The following is a 17,978-nucleotide window of genomic DNA, read 5'->3' as shown; positions in this document are numbered from 1 at the left end:
GGCATTCTACAGCACAAAACACCCTAGGATTAAACAATCTGAAATAAAAGATGGTTTACTCTTTATTACTGTAATTGTTACCATTATTTCCAAACATTTGAAAAATGGCAAAAACTGGGGCCACCAGGTAGTATGGTGATTAAGGTACTGGACGCCACAAGGCCAACTTAGCAGGATCGAGTTCCAGTCAGACCCAGTGTCTTAAAAATCACGCCAGTCATATTTAAAAAAGCAAATAATCTGATGAAACTTAGAACTCCTTATATTATCTGGTTAAAACAAAATAGGAAAAATCTTATCTCTATTATATTTCTTTTAAATAATGTTATTAGTGAACGTTTAGATTTCCAGGAAAATCCGAATGTGTAGAATATATTAGACTTTACACATAGGTAAAGAACTAGAATTTCTTATAGGATCTAAAAGTTTATTAACCCTTGGCAAATGGCTTACTGGTTACATCACTGGATTTCCACATAGTTGACCATGGTTCAAATCCTGGACCCACCGAATGAAACTCATGCCAGACATGTGCGTACATGCCCTAAATCCTAAGAGAATGGAGGAGAAGGGACTGCAGTGTGGCCGTCCCCCTAGGGGGTGATTTCTCACTTTCTGTCTCTCTGGCAAGCACATGCACCCTCTAGCAAAAATCTCTCTTAAAAAAAGAACTTTATTAATTCTTAAGTTCATATATTCACTTTTTATTTTTTATTATAGGGCCATGTGCACTCACTGGAAACAGAGGACGTGAAAAAGCACCTCCCAGGGGGGATGGCCATGCCACAATCCCTTCTCATCCATTCTCCTCTCAAGGTTTTGAGAACGCACGCACATGCACCTGGTGTGAGTTTCAAGCCACTAGGTCTAAGACTCAAACCGAAGTAGGCCATGAGGGAGTGCAGCAACTTAACCATTATGCCATCTGCTGGTCCCTCTCTTCAAAGTATTTAAAGAGGAAAAAATAAAAATACCTCCAACAGAAGGATGACAAAGGTATCATAGCAATGTTTTTCTCCTGTAAAATCATTTTTGGCCGCTGAGTTTAGATTTCTGTAAAGATTTGTTAATATTCTTAAAGATCTAAGGTTTTGTTATTAACCAAAATTTTGATTCAAAAACTGATGTACTTTAAAAAGATAGCAGATTAACTTTAGCAATAAGAAAAATAACCACACTATGGACTATTTATGAAAACAAACATGTCAACACACAGTTTACTATAGTTTTTGTTTGTTTATGAGGTATTGGGTTTTTTTGGAGAAGTTTTTGCTATAGGGCATGTGCGCTTGCCAGACAGACAGAGAGAGACAGAAAGTGAGAAATCACTCCCCCGGGGGATGGCCACGCTGCAATCCCTTCTCCTCCATTCTCTCAGGATCTTGGGCATGCACGCACATGTGCCTGGCATGAGTTTTAAGCCACCGGATTTGGGACGCAAACCGTGGTTGACTACATGGGAGTCCAGCGACATAGCCATTACCTTAACTGCTGGTCCCTGTGGTATTGTTTTTTCAGACAGGATCTTGCTAGGTTGCCAGGCTAGCTTTGAACTCAGGATTCTCCTTCCTTGGCCTCTGAGCAGCTGAGGAGCAGACACATGCCACTGCACTCAGTGAATATCACAGTGTATTTTTATACATTACACAAGGTGGGAAAGAAATTAGAGTTTGGGAAAATGAACATAGATCTTTACATAAAATACCACTTTACCGATGAGAAATTAAGATATGAGTATAGAGACGGCATTATCGATGTGCAGACTGAAAGCACTGTGGTCGTGGCACAGGCAGGAGGGGACAGCTGCACGTGGCCAGGGCTATGTGGCAGGCCACGCGCCTGTCTGTAGTTCTAGCTACTAAGAGGACAGGGCAGGAAGGATCAGGACGTGGCAGAACCCTGTCAAAAATGCCTCTCCCTCCCTCTGCCTTTCCATTGTTCTAGCTCTCTCCGCCCTTCTCCTCTCCCTACCACATTCTCTCATTTATTTAAAAAAAAAAAAAAAAGGCATTACTTTAAGGTTTAAAGCACAATTCTTTAAGAAAAGAGAGATCAGGGTCTCAATACAATATGCAAGCCTTTAAGGAGCAACTTCTCATCTATTCTGACAACAGTCTGCTAAAAACGTGGGGCAATCTATGAAATGTTCATCAAAATGGTGAGGCATGGGGCCAGCTCCATGGCCTGAAGGGTAAGGCAGCAGGATCGCACATGGCTGACCACGAGGTTCAAGTCCCAGACCTGGAGGCTTGAGAAACACTCCAGATGCATGTGCAAGCATGCTGAAATTCCACAAGGAGGGAGAGATGAAGAAGAGATTGCGGCATGACCACTGCCCACTGCAGGGGAGAGAGAGGGTGCTTTCTCCTCTGCCTCTGTCTCTGTCTCTGTCTCTCTGGTGAGCACTCGGGCCTTCTGACAAAACAAACAAAAAAGTTGAAAGGTGATCATTCCTGTACATATGCCAAGCAGGGAATTTTTCAAATCAATAGCTCAACTGTTCCATGTAATAAAATGATAATTTGTTGCCCAAGCTCCAGAGCTATTTCCCACTTAATTGCCATTTTTTTAAGATTAAAGAGTAGGAAAAAGCTAGAAGATAGAACTAAGCAGATATTATTCTATAAAATCAATCTTATTTTATGATACTTTTCCAAAATCAAAGGTTGACTGCAGAGATAGATGCATACATTAATAGATAAAACTATTCATGATTTCATAATTATTTTAGATTTAATTTTAGAAAATAATTTTAGAATTAATTTATCGCAGTAATTTGAGAGAAAGCACCATTTTCCAATGAAAGGACTGCCGATGTTTTTGAGCAATTTTTTTAAAGGCAAAGGGTATGTCAACATTGTCAGATTGTTCAGGCAATGATCTGAGACAGATCATACAGGTAAGCTTTGCTATTGTGGTGTAAACAATTTAAAATACCAACCCTGTGACTCCCAAGACTTCGAGTGGACAGTGCATCCTCTACTCCCTGATAAAAACAGAAACAAACAGAGTAAAAGTTTGTGAGCGACTATATTAAGTTAGTGAGGAAAGGTATCAGGGACAAGTTTTAAGTTCTTACGAACCAGAGAAGGACGGTGATGACTGGACCGGTGGGAATACCTGGCCCTTTCCGAATCTTCCTGGGGAAAGGAGAGAGTACATGGAGAGTTAATCGCTGAATGAAGGCGTGAAGACCAGTCTGTTAACAGCCCCCCCACACCTCTCAGAGCAGGCACCCCTGGACACAGCAGCTTCAACCTGAGTCCGCGTCAGCCACATGCTTGGGTTGGAAAGAAAACAACCAATCCTGGCAATGCTTTCATTGTATCATGTGTACGAATGGAGACCACTTACAGGATGTTTTATATATATATATATATACATATATATATATATATAAATGTATGTTTTATATATGCATACATATGTATGACTAAGAGAGCTCCATACGCCAAGAAGACACACAAATATGCTTCACAAACAAAAGCTGAGTTTAGCATTAAAAATAACATTTCTGTTTCACTGTGAACATTAATTTAGGCAAGTCAGGAAGAAATGTCTACTTCTTACGGGTTTGATATTGTTTTGTTTTCCATTGGGTGTGTGCATTCACTGGAGAGAGATAGAGAAAGGGAAAGTGAGAAATCACCCCTCGTGGGGAATGGCCACATCACAATCCCTTCTCCTCCTGGGATTTTGGGCACACATGCATATGGGCCTGCTGTGATTTTCAAGCCGCCAGGTCTGGGACTCAGACCATGGTCAGCCATGAGGGAGCCCAGCGCCTTAATTACCAATGTCCCTGCAGGCCCATCACAGATATATTTTAAGGAAATAGTGTATTACTTTCAAAATACTCAGGATATAATTCTGTCCTCATGGTAAAAACTTTCCTTTTTTTTTTTTTTTTCTCTTTTATCACCCTTACTAGAAAAGAATAACTCAGTGAAAGAGATCCTGACTGGTTGGTTTTTTTTTTTTATAATCAATTTTTTGGAAATAACACTATCAATATTTTACAATGTATTCTTTAGAGCTAGTCAAAGATTATTACTAATTATTTTGCTAAACAGAAAGAAAAGGTTCACTACCAGTTGGAAATTTCAGTTTTTAGAAAAATCACCGTATTATTGGTGGGGGTTACTTTGGCAACAAAGCAGAAATGTTCAAATGCCATTTCTCCCAGTTTTTATATTTGGCTCTTAGAATCAACAATTGGTCATTTTCAATTTTATTACAATATGACTAGTTAAGAATTCTGACAAATAGTCTAACCTGTCATTTTTGAACTGGAGAGGACACTTATATAATATAGGTACACAATATACTAAAACCCCAAGAGCTTGAAATATCAAGAATATGCTCACGAATAAGAAACTAAATATTGATCTAGTTCAAGTTACCCAAATATATATATATATATATAAACAACCTGTTGACCAATACTTCATGCTAAAAAGGAAATGATCACAAAACAGGCAACTTCCTCCATAATAATCAACATTTTTTACATTTTAATATGGAAAACCATTTAGAAGAAATTACATACCTATTTTAGAGTTAGTAAAGTTAATAATCATGCCTTCAGCAGATCATGCCCGCCCCCCAAAAAAGACAGAACAATGACAGCCTGCACAGAGAAGTAAATTAAATGCAATTCCAAGCTTTTCTGCATTCAGCCATCAGCAATGGAGCAGTAAGACCTCAGGCATGTGCTCCCAAATGGCTAGTCCCTGGAACCTAGTCACCTGCCACTAAAGGAATTTCCAGTCTTCCAGAATTTCAAAGTCCGAAGTGTTAAAGTCATCTGCACTGACTAAAAATCTACACACAAGTGCCCACTGGGGTCGCAGCTAATCAACACTATCTTGCCCAAAAGAAATCACTGCCTCAACATGCTTTGCCAGTCCAGCACATCACACATGTGTGACAAACGGACGTGGCTCTTTCTGACCACTCGATTAAAACTAAAAACTGTCATTTAACAGAAGCACTACAGTTTCATGTCTTATTTTGGCCATCATCCTGGCTAACATCTGTCGTGGACACCTCTGCCGCGTACACTGAGAGTTTAATCGGCTCCGCGCCTCGGCCTGCTGTTCGGCATCATCATGATTCAGTAGGTGCTCTGATCTTTAGGAATTCATCACTGATTTACAAGAAATGCAAAACGCACAGTGTAATCTGCAAGAAGCGAAGCAAATTTCTCCTATTTACCAGGGGATACCACACAAGTTTGGGGAGCATATGTGTTAGCCAGCAGGGTGGGCACAGCAACTAGTTCTAGGATAGTTAGCTTGATTGCTTTAAAAAGCTTGGTACTGGGCCAGCAGGTGGCACACCGGTAATGTCACTGGACTCTCCAATGTGGCTGACCATGATTCAAGTCCCGGATCAGTGGCTTGAAAATCACACCAGGTACGTGTGTGTGCGTGCCCAAGACCCCAGGAGGAGAATGGAGGACAGAGGAGTGTGGCACGGACATCCCCCCCCCAAGGGGGTGATTTCTCACTTTCCCCTCCCTATCTCTGTTTCTGTCTCTCTCTGGCAATCACACAACCTTAAGGCAAACACCTCCTAAATAAATAAGTAAATACATACAAAGCTTGTTACTATAGAGACGAATTAATTCTACATGCTCCTCCCAGTATTATGTGGGGTACGAGGGTGACATAATGCCTTAATGTCTAATCTTCCTATTAGTCTGTCTTTTCTTCTCATTCTACCTACCACACAAGAACACTTTTTAAAAGCTCATTTTAAAAGGCACTTGCCTGGGACCAGCAGGTCCTGAAGAGCACTGGACTCCCACATAGCTGACCATGGTTCAAGTCCTGTACCTGGTGGCTTGCTTTCTCTCTCTCTTTCTCTCTCTCTCTCTCTCTTTCTGTTCCTCTCTGGTCACATTAAAATAAATAAATAAATAAATAAAGTTAAATAGAAGATTTTTTTTTAAAAAAAGCACACCCCATCAAAGATGCAGCAAAAGCAGACAACTTGCATTCATTGACAGCAACCCTAGAATTATTTCAAGAATTATTTCCTTATCTATTTAATTCTATTTGCTATTATTATTTTTCAATTTGACCAGAGAGAGAGAGAGAGAAGGAAGGCGAGAAAGCAAGTCAGCAGGTCCGAGGCTCGAACCGAGGTCGGCCAAGTGGGAATTCAGTGCCTTTAACTACCACGCCACCTGCTGGCCCTTCTAGAATTATGTTTAAGAGCTAGAAGTGTCCTTAGAGATGATTTACCCTGATCCCTTCGTTTTACAGTAAAAAAAGTTGTAGTATGGAAGAATTAAGTAAGAATCTACAAGGTCTGAGGCCTGCAGAAGGCATGGAGGTAAAGGCGGCTGGATTCCACATGCCCCACTGCGTTCAAGTCCTGGACCCAGGAACGTGACAAACACGCCAGGCACCTGTGCGAGAGGAGACTGCAGGAGAAGGGACTGTGGTGTGGTCGTCTACCCCTGGAAGGTGATTTCTTTCTATTTCTTTCTCTTCCCCTCCCTTCCTACCTCTAGCAAGTGCAAGTGTCCTATTAAAAAAAAAAAAGATCATAAGCTGAGACCAGCATTCAGATCTTCTGACTCACAAGACCACTGAACATAAGGATATCCTACACTGGCTAAGTTTCCACTAATTACATAGCAAAAAAACACAAACAAACACAAGAAGAAAATGGCAAGATAGTGGTCTAAAAGAGATTCCTCTTCCTCTGAAGAAAAAAAAAGCTTCATTTCCTAGGTATTGCCACAGTAGAACTTTGCCAATTGGTTTTTCTTTCATTAATAGGACCAATGGCTAAACAGAAAAGATTACAACAGAGCCAGCAGATGGCATAATGGGTACATTGCTGAACTCCCACATAGTTGACTAGGTTCAAGTCTCGGCCCCTACTGGCGCACAGTAATTTCTTGTATTCACATAAAACATCATCAATAATATTAACCCAATTGCATGCAGCACTTCAAATAAGTTAATGAAGCTTGTAATTTAGTAACAAGAAAGATTCCACTCCAAAATAACAAACACATACATTAGAAGTTACTTTAATTTTAGGTAACCAAACATCTTTTTCCTCTCTTTTCTAAAACAATTATCACAATAAAAATTATCTAATTAAATTTGAAGGTCCTTACAGTTAGAAATATTTTAATTCTGGTAATATCTTAAAATGCTGCTATAAAAGGGAAATTTTGTTTACAAAAGTTGCTTGTTAGCAGCAATTAAACTGTAGTTCTTAATCCTTCAGGAGCCAGATTCCTCTGAAAATCTGGTAACAAAAATACTTGTGGACATGTCTCGTGAAAATGTACATACACTCATAAGATTACATGAGATTTTAAAGCTTTCTACTCTATCTCCCAAGCCTGTCACATACCAAATTCAGAGACCTCGCAATAGGAGACAGTTGGGGAATTTATCAACTTTGAAAAGTTCACATCTAGGAATGTTTCACTATAAAACAACTTGCTTTTGTAGCTAACAAATTTGAGAGTGGTGGTAGAGAATTTAATAAAGAACTGAAGGGAGCTAAAATAGGATTGCGGCGTGACCATCCCCCCTGGGGGGTGATTTCTCGCTTTCTGTCTCTATGTCTCTCTCTGTCTGTCTAGCGCACACACACTATAGCGAAAACCTCTCCAAAAAAAAAAGAAATTCATTTTGCGTGTGGTCAGCAACAGATGTTAATAACAGTCAGATTGTGTTTGGTTTTTCAGAATGAAGACAGCACATCTATGGAACAAAATCAGGGCCTACCACACTGCCCCAGGGATTTAGAGAATGAAATTTAACTAAACCTTTTATAATATGCAGGAATATTTGATCATTTTTGTTTGTTTTGCTTTAACTGGATCATCTAGAAAGTCATAATGCATTTTTGCATACAAAAACACAGAAAAATATGGCATGACTTTCCTGACAACCTAAGTTTCCTGTCTGCTCTTACTGGAGGAGTTAGCTCCAGTGCTAGAATGTAGAATGTGTGTGTGTGCTTCAAGCTGTATTTACGTTCCTGCCTCTATACACACTTTCTTTTTCAGTAGACACGATCATCAGTTGTCATCTCAGGGCTGATGATCTTATCACTCATAATTACTACCTTAGTTTTCACTGTTCACACGATATTTGTAGAATGAATGAAAACAGCTGTTTGACACCTTAATATACGTACGATTTATCTTAAATTTGGGCTATGATTTCTTCTAATGTATCTGCAGTACGATAATACATGAAAAGGCAAAATATATCTATCTTAAATGCTCTTCTAATGATGATAAGCTATAAGTAATCTTTTATTAGTACCCAAAGATCTTTGTAAAGCAGCTGGAATAAAAAAATGGACTGCTATTTTTATAATCAATTTATTGGAAATAACACTATCAATACTTTACAATGTATTCTTTAGAGCTAGTCAAAGACTATTACTGATTATTTTGCTAAACAGAAAGAAAAGGTTCACTGTCAGTTGGAAATTTCAGTTTTTAGAAAAGTCACCGTATTATCGGTGAGGGTTACTTTGGCAACAAAGCAAAAATGTTCAAATGCCATTTCTCTAGTTTTTATATTTGGCTCTCAGAATCAACAATTGGTCATTTTCAATTTTATTACAATATGACTAGTTAAGAATTCTGACAAATAGTCTAACCTGTCATTTTTGAACTGGAGAGGACACTTATATAATATAGGTACACAATATACTAAAACCCCAAGAGCTTGAAATATCAAGAATATGCTCACGAATAAGAAACTAAATATTGATCTAGTTCAAGTTACCCAAATATATATATATATATATAAACAACCTGTTGACCAATACTTCATGCTAAAAAGGAAATGATCACAAAACAGGCAACTTCCTCCATAATAATCAACATTTTTTACATTTTAATATGGAAAACCATTTAGAAGAAATTACATACCTATTTTAGAGTTAGTAAAGTTAATAATCATGCCTTCAGCAGATCATGCCCGCCCCCCAAAAAAGACAGAACAATGACAGCCTGCACAGAGAAGTAAATTAAATGCAATTCCAAGCTTTTCTGCATTCAGCCATCAGCAATGGAGCAGTAAGACCTCAGGCATGTGCTCCCAAATGGCTAGTCCCTGGAACCTAGTCACCTGCCACTAAAGGAATTTCCAGTCTTCCAGAATTTCAAAGTCCGAAGTGTTAAAGTCATCTGCACTGACTAAAAATCTACACACAAGTGCCCACTGGGGTCGCAGCTAATCAACACTATCTTGCCCAAAAGAAATCACTGCCTCAACATGCTTTGCCAGTCCAGCACATCACACATGTGTGACAAACGGACGTGGCTCTTTCTGACCACTCGATTAAAACTAAAAACTGTCATTTAACAGAAGCACTACAGTTTCATGTCTTATTTTGGCCATCATCCTGGCTAACATCTGTCGTGGACACCTCTGCCGCGTACACTGAGAGTTTAATCGGCTCCGCGCCTCGGCCTGCTGTTCGGCATCATCATGATTCAGTAGGTGCTCTGATCTTTAGGAATTCATCACTGATTTACAAGAAATGCAAAACGCACAGTGTAATCTGCAAGAAGCGAAGCAAATTTCTCCTATTTACCAGGGGATACCACACAAGTTTGGGGAGCATATGTGTTAGCCAGCAGGGTGGGCACAGCAACTAGTTCTAGGATAGTTAGCTTGATTGCTTTAAAAAGCTTGGTACTGGGCCAGCAGGTGGCACACCGGTAATGTCACTGGACTCTCCAATGTGGCTGACCATGATTCAAGTCCCGGATCAGTGGCTTGAAAATCACACCAGGTACGTGTGTGTGCGTGCCCAAGACCCCAGGAGGAGAATGGAGGACAGAGGAGTGTGGCACGGACATCCCCCCCCCAAGGGGGTGATTTCTCACTTTCCCCTCCCTATCTCTGTTTCTGTCTCTCTCTGGCAATCACACAACCTTAAGGCAAACACCTCCTAAATAAATAAGTAAATACATACAAAGCTTGTTACTATAGAGACGAATTAATTCTACATGCTCCTCCCAGTATTATGTGGGGTACGAGGGTGACATAATGCCTTAATGTCTAATCTTCCTATTAGTCTGTCTTTTCTTCTCATTCTACCTACCACACAAGAACACTTTTTAAAAGCTCATTTTAAAAGGCACTTGCCTGGGACCAGCAGGTCCTGAAGAGCACTGGACTCCCACATAGCTGACCATGGTTCAAGTCCTGTACCTGGTGGCTTGCTTTCTCTCTCTCTTTCTCTCTCTCTCTCTCTCTTTCTGTTCCTCTCTGGTCACATTAAAATAAATAAATAAATAAATAAAGTTAAATAGAAGATTTTTTTTTAAAAAAAGCACACCCCATCAAAGATGCAGCAAAAGCAGACAACTTGCATTCATTGACAGCAACCCTAGAATTATTTCAAGAATTATTTCCTTATCTATTTAATTCTATTTGCTATTATTATTTTTCAATTTGACCAGAGAGAGAGAGAGAGAAGGAAGGCGAGAAAGCAAGTCAGCAGGTCCGAGGCTCGAACCGAGGTCGGCCAAGTGGGAATTCAGTGCCTTTAACTACCACGCCACCTGCTGGCCCTTCTAGAATTATGTTTAAGAGCTAGAAGTGTCCTTAGAGATGATTTACCCTGATCCCTTCGTTTTACAGTAAAAAAAGTTGTAGTATGGAAGAATTAAGTAAGAATCTACAAGGTCTGAGGCCTGCAGAAGGCATGGAGGTAAAGGCGGCTGGATTCCACATGCCCCACTGCGTTCAAGTCCTGGACCCAGGAACGTGACAAACACGCCAGGCACCTGTGCGAGAGGAGACTGCAGGAGAAGGGACTGTGGTGTGGTCGTCTACCCCTGGAAGGTGATTTCTTTCTATTTCTTTCTCTTCCCCTCCCTTCCTACCTCTAGCAAGTGCAAGTGTCCTATTAAAAAAAAAAAAGATCATAAGCTGAGACCAGCATTCAGATCTTCTGACTCACAAGACCACTGAACATAAGGATATCCTACACTGGCTAAGTTTCCACTAATTACATAGCAAAAAAACACAAACAAACACAAGAAGAAAATGGCAAGATAGTGGTCTAAAAGAGATTCCTCTTCCTCTGAAGAAAAAAAAAGCTTCATTTCCTAGGTATTGCCACAGTAGAACTTTGCCAATTGGTTTTTCTTTCATTAATAGGACCAATGGCTAAACAGAAAAGATTACAACAGAGCCAGCAGATGGCATAATGGGTACATTGCTGAACTCCCACATAGTTGACTAGGTTCAAGTCTCGGCCCCTACTGGCGCACAGTAATTTCTTGTATTCACATAAAACATCATCAATAATATTAACCCAATTGCATGCAGCACTTCAAATAAGTTAATGAAGCTTGTAATTTAGTAACAAGAAAGATTCCACTCCAAAATAACAAACACATACATTAGAAGTTACTTTAATTTTAGGTAACCAAACATCTTTTTCCTCTCTTTTCTAAAACAATTATCACAATAAAAATTATCTAATTAAATTTGAAGGTCCTTACAGTTAGAAATATTTTAATTCTGGTAATATCTTAAAATGCTGCTATAAAAGGGAAATTTTGTTTACAAAAGTTGCTTGTTAGCAGCAATTAAACTGTAGTTCTTAATCCTTCAGGAGCCAGATTCCTCTGAAAATCTGGTAACAAAAATACTTGTGGACATGTCTCGTGAAAATGTACATACACTCATAAGATTACATGAGATTTTAAAGCTTTCTACTCTATCTCCCAAGCCTGTCACATACCAAATTCAGAGACCTCGCAATAGGAGACAGTTGGGGAATTTATCAACTTTGAAAAGTTCACATCTAGGAATGTTTCACTATAAAACAACTTGCTTTTGTAGCTAACAAATTTGAGAGTGGTGGTAGAGAATTTAATAAAGAACTGAAGGGAGCTAAAATAATAAGTGTAGTTTTCAGAGGGAACCAAAGCCTGACTTGGATCATATCGCAGTGACAATCGTATGAATTATTTCGTTTCGTTTAGTTCTTAAGTGGTGGGAGAGAAAGGAGGGGCCTGAAGGAGAAAAGGAAAAACTCAAAAAAAGACAACACGCATTCATGTAGTCGGTCTTTCTTGATCAGAAGCATTCACAAGATAAAGGTCAGACTACGACCACAGCGGGGAGACTCCACGCACCATCTGGCCCACTGCAGGCAGAAGAGACACTCTGACCTTGAGGCTCACACAGGTCAGACACTCCTACTTTGCAAACCATTAGTGAATGTTTTACTTTAAGACTGCATTATTTCAGCAACTGATCACAACATGCAGGACAGGCAATCCTGGCCTACCAGCCACTTCTGAATCTGTCCCCACTTCCGATCAGAGAAGTGATGAGAGTGCTACAAATGTAAAAGTTTCGTAAAATGAACCGTTTTCAACATAGCGCATTCTCTACTAAGCCTTACTCTGACACACGTGCCTTAAAGAGCAATGATAGCTGAATCAAAGTGACACATTCAAAACACAGACAATTACAAGCTAAATACGTTCCATAAACAGATGCATGGTTCTCAGCAGTTTGGAGGAATAATGGTCTCCTCCACTTGTTACTTAGTATAATTCTAGGGGTATGAGATACAATGCATTGCAACATTTCAAATCAATAGAATTCTACTCAATATTTAAAACTGTATTTGAAATTAAATTAGGAACATGTCAACTGTTCTGGTTTATTTAGCTGTTACAATGAGCAACTTTTTAACCCAGGGGCAGAAAATGTAACAGCAATATAGGAACAAAGTGTTTAACACTGTAATAGATTTCTCCCCCTTCACCTACTTAAAAAAAAAAAACCTTTACAAGAAGTTTCAGAACTAAGTCAATGACAAAAAGAAAGATGAAAAAAATAAATATTTGTTTTATTTTTGTCAGCCTGATTTCCATGTACCTGATTTTTTTTTTTTTTACTCTTTTCTGCTTTTCATTCTGATGATAAAAGCATATTGGAAATTTGTAAACTATAGAAAAGCACACACACACACACAAAGGCAAAACTGGGCCAGCGGATGGCACAGAGGTTAAGGCACTGGATTCCACATGGCCAACTGAGCAATTCAGCTTGAAAATTACACTGGGTGCGTGTGCGTGTGCCCAAAGTCCTAAGAAAAGACTGGGGGAGAGGGAACCGCAGCAAGGCCAATCCCACTACTGTGATTTTTCACTTTCCTTCTCTCTCTGTCTGTGGTGAGCGCAAACGCCCTACAGCAAGGGGGAAAAAAGAAAGAAAAACCAACCATAATTCTACCATACACAAACCAAAGTACTTACAGTAATCACTTGTTTCTGGTAGTTTTTCATTCTATATGTGGATACTAGTTTTTATAACACAAACTTGGAGTCCTACCAGTTTGCGTTTGCAAAATATTTAAGGGACACACAGATGGAAAATGATCTGTTGATGGTAATCTGTATGGTAATACCTTTAACTTAACCAAGGTACAGTGTATTCAAGATGGGAAAATCCATTTGGTATATTGTAATGATGCACATGAATGAATGTAAAAATAAATAATTGTGAAAATGCTTCAAAATCGTAAGGTTGAATTGTGTATTACCAGATAGAGGTCATAACATAATTAATACAAATTTCAGGACAGAAAGGTCTATCCTAAGTAACTGTTCTCTCTAAGCCTACTTCAGTTAACATAAATAAAACATTTATAACACTGTAACAAATTCTAACAACGTACTTAAGAGTTATATTTGTGTTGCCCCAGTTATTTAAAACAAATAGTACATTTAGTTTGCTGACATGGAATGGCTTAAAATACCTCATCTGTCAATAGTTAAAGTGTCCTCTGTTTTCGGGGGAAGCAGACCAGCACCAGGAGTGCACCAGCCAAGTACTCATTTCCAGGGGCACTAGCATCAAACGAGGCGTACTCCCCAGTTACCTCTTTCTGCTGCCGTTCCAGTTCTCTCATGCGTATATCTCTTGCTTCTGCCCGGGCAGCCCGTTTCGCTGCCAGCCTTGCCTCTGCCTGAAAAGTAATAGAAAACTCAGTTTTATAAAACATAACCAAAACCAACTTCCAGTCAGATAAGAGGACAGGGAGCAAAGGAACACCACCTTCCATGTGTACTGGGCGGTCTTTCTCCCTCCAGTCCTAGACGCCTGTGTTCCGTAAAGACTCTCTTCACAGACTATTTCTCCCTAGGAGGTGCATTCTCTTGCCTATTATTCAGCTAAAATACTACCTCCTATGAAGATTTCCCTCACTCCCTCTCACACAGGGTAATACTCTATACCCATGGCTCCGCTATGGCGAGATTACATTGTATTAAACTGCGTGCTTCGAGACCAGCAGTTGGCGTAATGGCTATGTCGCTGGACTCCCACGTAGTCAACCGTGGTTTGATTCCCTGACCCAATGGCTTCAACTCAGGCCAGGCATGTGTGCATGCGCGCCCAAGATCCCAAGAGGAGAATGGAGGAGAAGGGATTGCAGCATGGCCATCGCCCCTGGGGGCTGATTTCTCACTTTCTGTCCCTCTGTCTCTCTCTTTCTGGCGAGCACACGCGCCCTATAGCAAAAATCTCTCAAATAAAATAATAAATAAATAAATGAACAAACAAACTGCATGCTTCTGTAGCCACACAACTTTCATGCCTTTATGCTGCTAAAAAACACGTGAGTTCTGGGGCCATCAGGTGGAGTAATGGCTAAGATGCTGCTCTCCCACATGGCAGACGGCAGTTCGAGTCCCAGGCCTAGTGGCCTGAAGGTCACACCAGGCATATGTGTATGCATGCCCAAGGTCCATGGAAGAAAATGGAAGAGAAGGGATTGCAGTGTGGCCATACCCCCTGGGGACTGATTTCTCACTTTCTCTCTTGTTATCTGTGTCTCTCTGGCAAGCACACATGCCCTATGGCAAAAATCTTTTTAAAAATTAAAATTAAAAACAAAACAAAACAAAAAAGCAAGTGAATTTTAGTCCATGAGTGAAAGTCCCAAGGAAATGTGATCAGAAAATAGCTTGGACAGGGACAGCAGGTGGTATGGTGGTTAAGAGCGCTGGATTCCCACATGGCCAACCGCGGTTCGAGTCCCAGACCTGGAGGCTTGCTTTCTCGCTTTCCCTTTCTCTCTGTCTCTCTATGGTCAAAATTTAAAAATGATAATAACAACAAATGGAATTAAATAAATAAATATTTTTTAAAAAAGAAAAAAAAAAAGAAAGAAAATGGCTTGACTGGCTTATAGCACAGCAGTAATACAGTATTTGGAAAAGGTCAGATCCCAAAGGAAACCACAGTTCCAGCCCTCGACTAGTCACCCTGAAGGTCACCGGGACACACAAGCACCAAAGATCTGGGGGGCTAGCGAAGTGAAGGAAGGGACTGTGATGGGACCAGACCCTGGCCTTCTCTCTCTCTCTCAAGCCTGCATACAATCTATCACGAATAAAGGAAACACCTTGATGCACCACATGAAACTTACAAATCCTCTCTCTGGTTTCTACCTTGTAGTGGTTTCCTCTGTTCTTGGCCACATGCTAACTCTGATTCAGATTCTTCTCTCTGATAATCACAGCAGTTCTTTTCTCCTCATGCTGCGGTATTTGTGTGGGAGTCTCAAAACAGTCACTCAGCCAATGTCTGCAAGTGTCTACTGCGTGCTAGGTGATTATGCTAGGTGCTGAAAATAGAGGAAGATAATAACGCCCTGTCCTAAAGGAGCTCGTGGTGGAAGTTGAGGCAAACAGGGCCACAATGCCTGAAGAAAAGAAAGCGTGAGGGAAGGAGAAACGTTTTGCCTGGCAAGTCATCAAAGGCTCTTAATGGGAAAAGGCTTAACAGTTTAACTCCTATTTAACAACCCTAATTTGTCATTTTCCCAACCTGTGTAACTGGCCTTAGAGTAGCAAACACCCTACAAAATGAATTACTATCTACCCACTAAGCCGTAACCACTGGCATGTTCAGGGCACATGAATTTTTCTATGTTTAAAAAAAAATTCTTCGCTTCAAATTAAGTATCTTCTATACCCGTGATTCTAATTAGACACCATTTAAAAAAAAAAAAAGACATCAAGGCTAAATTATGCTTCAATAGATACCAGACACATTTTTAAACTAAATAACAAAGTTTTCAGAGCCCTGTAATCTAAGAAAGCTACAGCAGTAGTGGTGTAGAGATTTTCACGTCCACGAATATTAAGCTTTGTACCTGCGGTCTCCCTTAGAGATTTAACTCAGAAATGCCAACTTCCTCCTACTAACGGCCGCATGTGGCCAACCCGGCACGGTCTATACTAAAACGAGACAGCCCTCTAAACACCTAAATTACAGATCACTGAAATACACTCGTTCTGTTTTGTTTTGTCTTTGGTTAGAAGGTGCGTGCGCTCACCAGGCAGAAAGAGAGCGAGCATCCCTCCCATAGAAGGTCATGCTGGAATCCCCCCACATAAGCCCTCCTTGGAGTCTGGGCACACTTGCACACATGCCCAGCACGCCCTCCGAGCCCCAGGGCCCAGCACTTCACCCGTGCAGCCCGCCATGTGGAACCCAGTCATCGCCCCAATCACCACTCCACTGGCTGGTCCGAAATCTGTTCTTATAATAACATTTGCATTTTTATTTTTTTTAAAACAACGAAGAGGAAGGGAATAGAAACAACATGGACTTCAGAGACACAAAATTCCCTTGCTTTTGTTACTTGGCCAACTTTGTCCAAAACTCAAACGCTACCTCCTTTAGAGATGGTGTTGAAGAAAAACCACTTAAACACAAGCTTTAAAATAGGTAAATAAGGAAACCGGAAGATGGCATGGTGGTTACATCACTGGATTCTCTCATAGTCAACTAGTTCAAGTCCTAGACTGAGAGTCTTAAGACTCATGCCGGGCGCATGTGCATGCATGCCCATAATCCCGGGAGAAGAATGGAGAAGGGACTACAATTTGGCCATCCCCCCTAGGGTATGATTTCTCACTCTCTGTCTCTCTGGCAAGAGCACATGCCCTACAGCAAAAATCTCTAAAAAACAAACAAACAAAACGATAGGACCAGCAGATGGCATAATGATTATGTCGCTGGGCTCTCAAGTAGTCAACCGTGATTCAAGTCCCAGACTTAGCAGCTTAAAACCCATGCAGGGCAAGTAAGCATGTGTGCTCCAAATCCCAAAATCCCAAGAGGAAAATAGAGAAGAGATTGCGACAAGCCCATCTCCACATGGGCTTGTAATAAAAAAATTTTAGAGCAAAAATAACTAATGTTGGTGAGGATTCATGCAATGCTGATGGAAATATAAAATGGTATAATCACTTTGGAAAACTTCTGACAATTCCTCAAAAAGTTAAACACAGTTACCATATAATCCAACATCCACCTCTAGACGCCTGTCTAGGAGAAATGAGAACACAGATCCACACAAAAAATTATACACAAGCATTAACAGCAACGTTATTCATAAAAGCCAAAGAGTAGAACTAATCCAAATACCCATCATCTGATGAACAGATAAAGGAATGAAGAGCAGGCTACCACATGGCTGAACCCTGCAGACGCCTTGCCTGAGTAGAAAAGCCAGGCACACGTCAGCTAGACGGCGCACACGGATCGCAGGCCCGCTGCCCGCAGACGTGGACATACCTGCACACGCGCCCATGCGTCTGGCTCCCTAGGAAAGCTGGGGAGGGAGAGGGGTGGGTTTGTGGTGAAAGACCCCCTGAAGCGTGCCTGTCTCTTCTCTCATTCTCACTCTCATTAAAAATAACTTTTTTTTAAAAGGCAGACCCAAAAGGCCATATATTGTATGATTCTATTTATATGAGATGTCCAGACACAGTTGCCAGGGTGCAGAGGAAGAAGGGAATAGGAAAGGGCTGCCGATTGGTAGGGGCTTCGTTTTTGGCTGGGGAAATGTTCTGCATTAGACAGAGGCGGTTGTTACGTGTCCTCATGAAGAGAATATATTTAAAACCACGGAATATTTCAAAATGA

At 40.5% G+C, this 17,978-nt stretch overlaps 1 protein-coding gene across 12 annotated transcripts in view; it reads right to left on the bottom strand.

Annotated features, from left to right (window-relative positions):
* Positions 1-17,978, bottom strand: part of LRRFIP2 (LRR binding FLII interacting protein 2) — a 117,373-nt gene that overhangs the window by 58,647 nt on the left and 40,748 nt on the right. For 6 of the 12 annotated variants that reach the window (XM_027776794.1, XM_027776797.1, XM_027776799.1 and 3 more), the window contains exon 3: positions 13,918-14,004. In XM_027776794.1, the coding sequence (XP_027632595.1) occupies positions 13,918-14,004 (87 nt within the window). Of the gene's footprint in view, positions 1-2,941; positions 2,987-3,083; positions 3,141-13,917; positions 14,005-17,978 lie in introns of all 12 variants that reach the window. The other 6 variants (XM_006161073.3, XM_014592661.2, XM_014592660.2 and 3 more) reach the window with 2 other exon arrangements.

Source organism: Tupaia chinensis, unplaced genomic scaffold (genome assembly GCF_000334495.1).
Source record: "Tupaia chinensis unplaced genomic scaffold, TupChi_1.0 Scaffold138098_1, whole genome shotgun sequence".
In the NCBI taxonomy this organism is placed as follows: Eukaryota; Metazoa; Chordata; class Mammalia; order Scandentia; family Tupaiidae; genus Tupaia; species Tupaia belangeri.
This window is presented reverse-complemented; position numbering and strand designations above follow the sequence as displayed.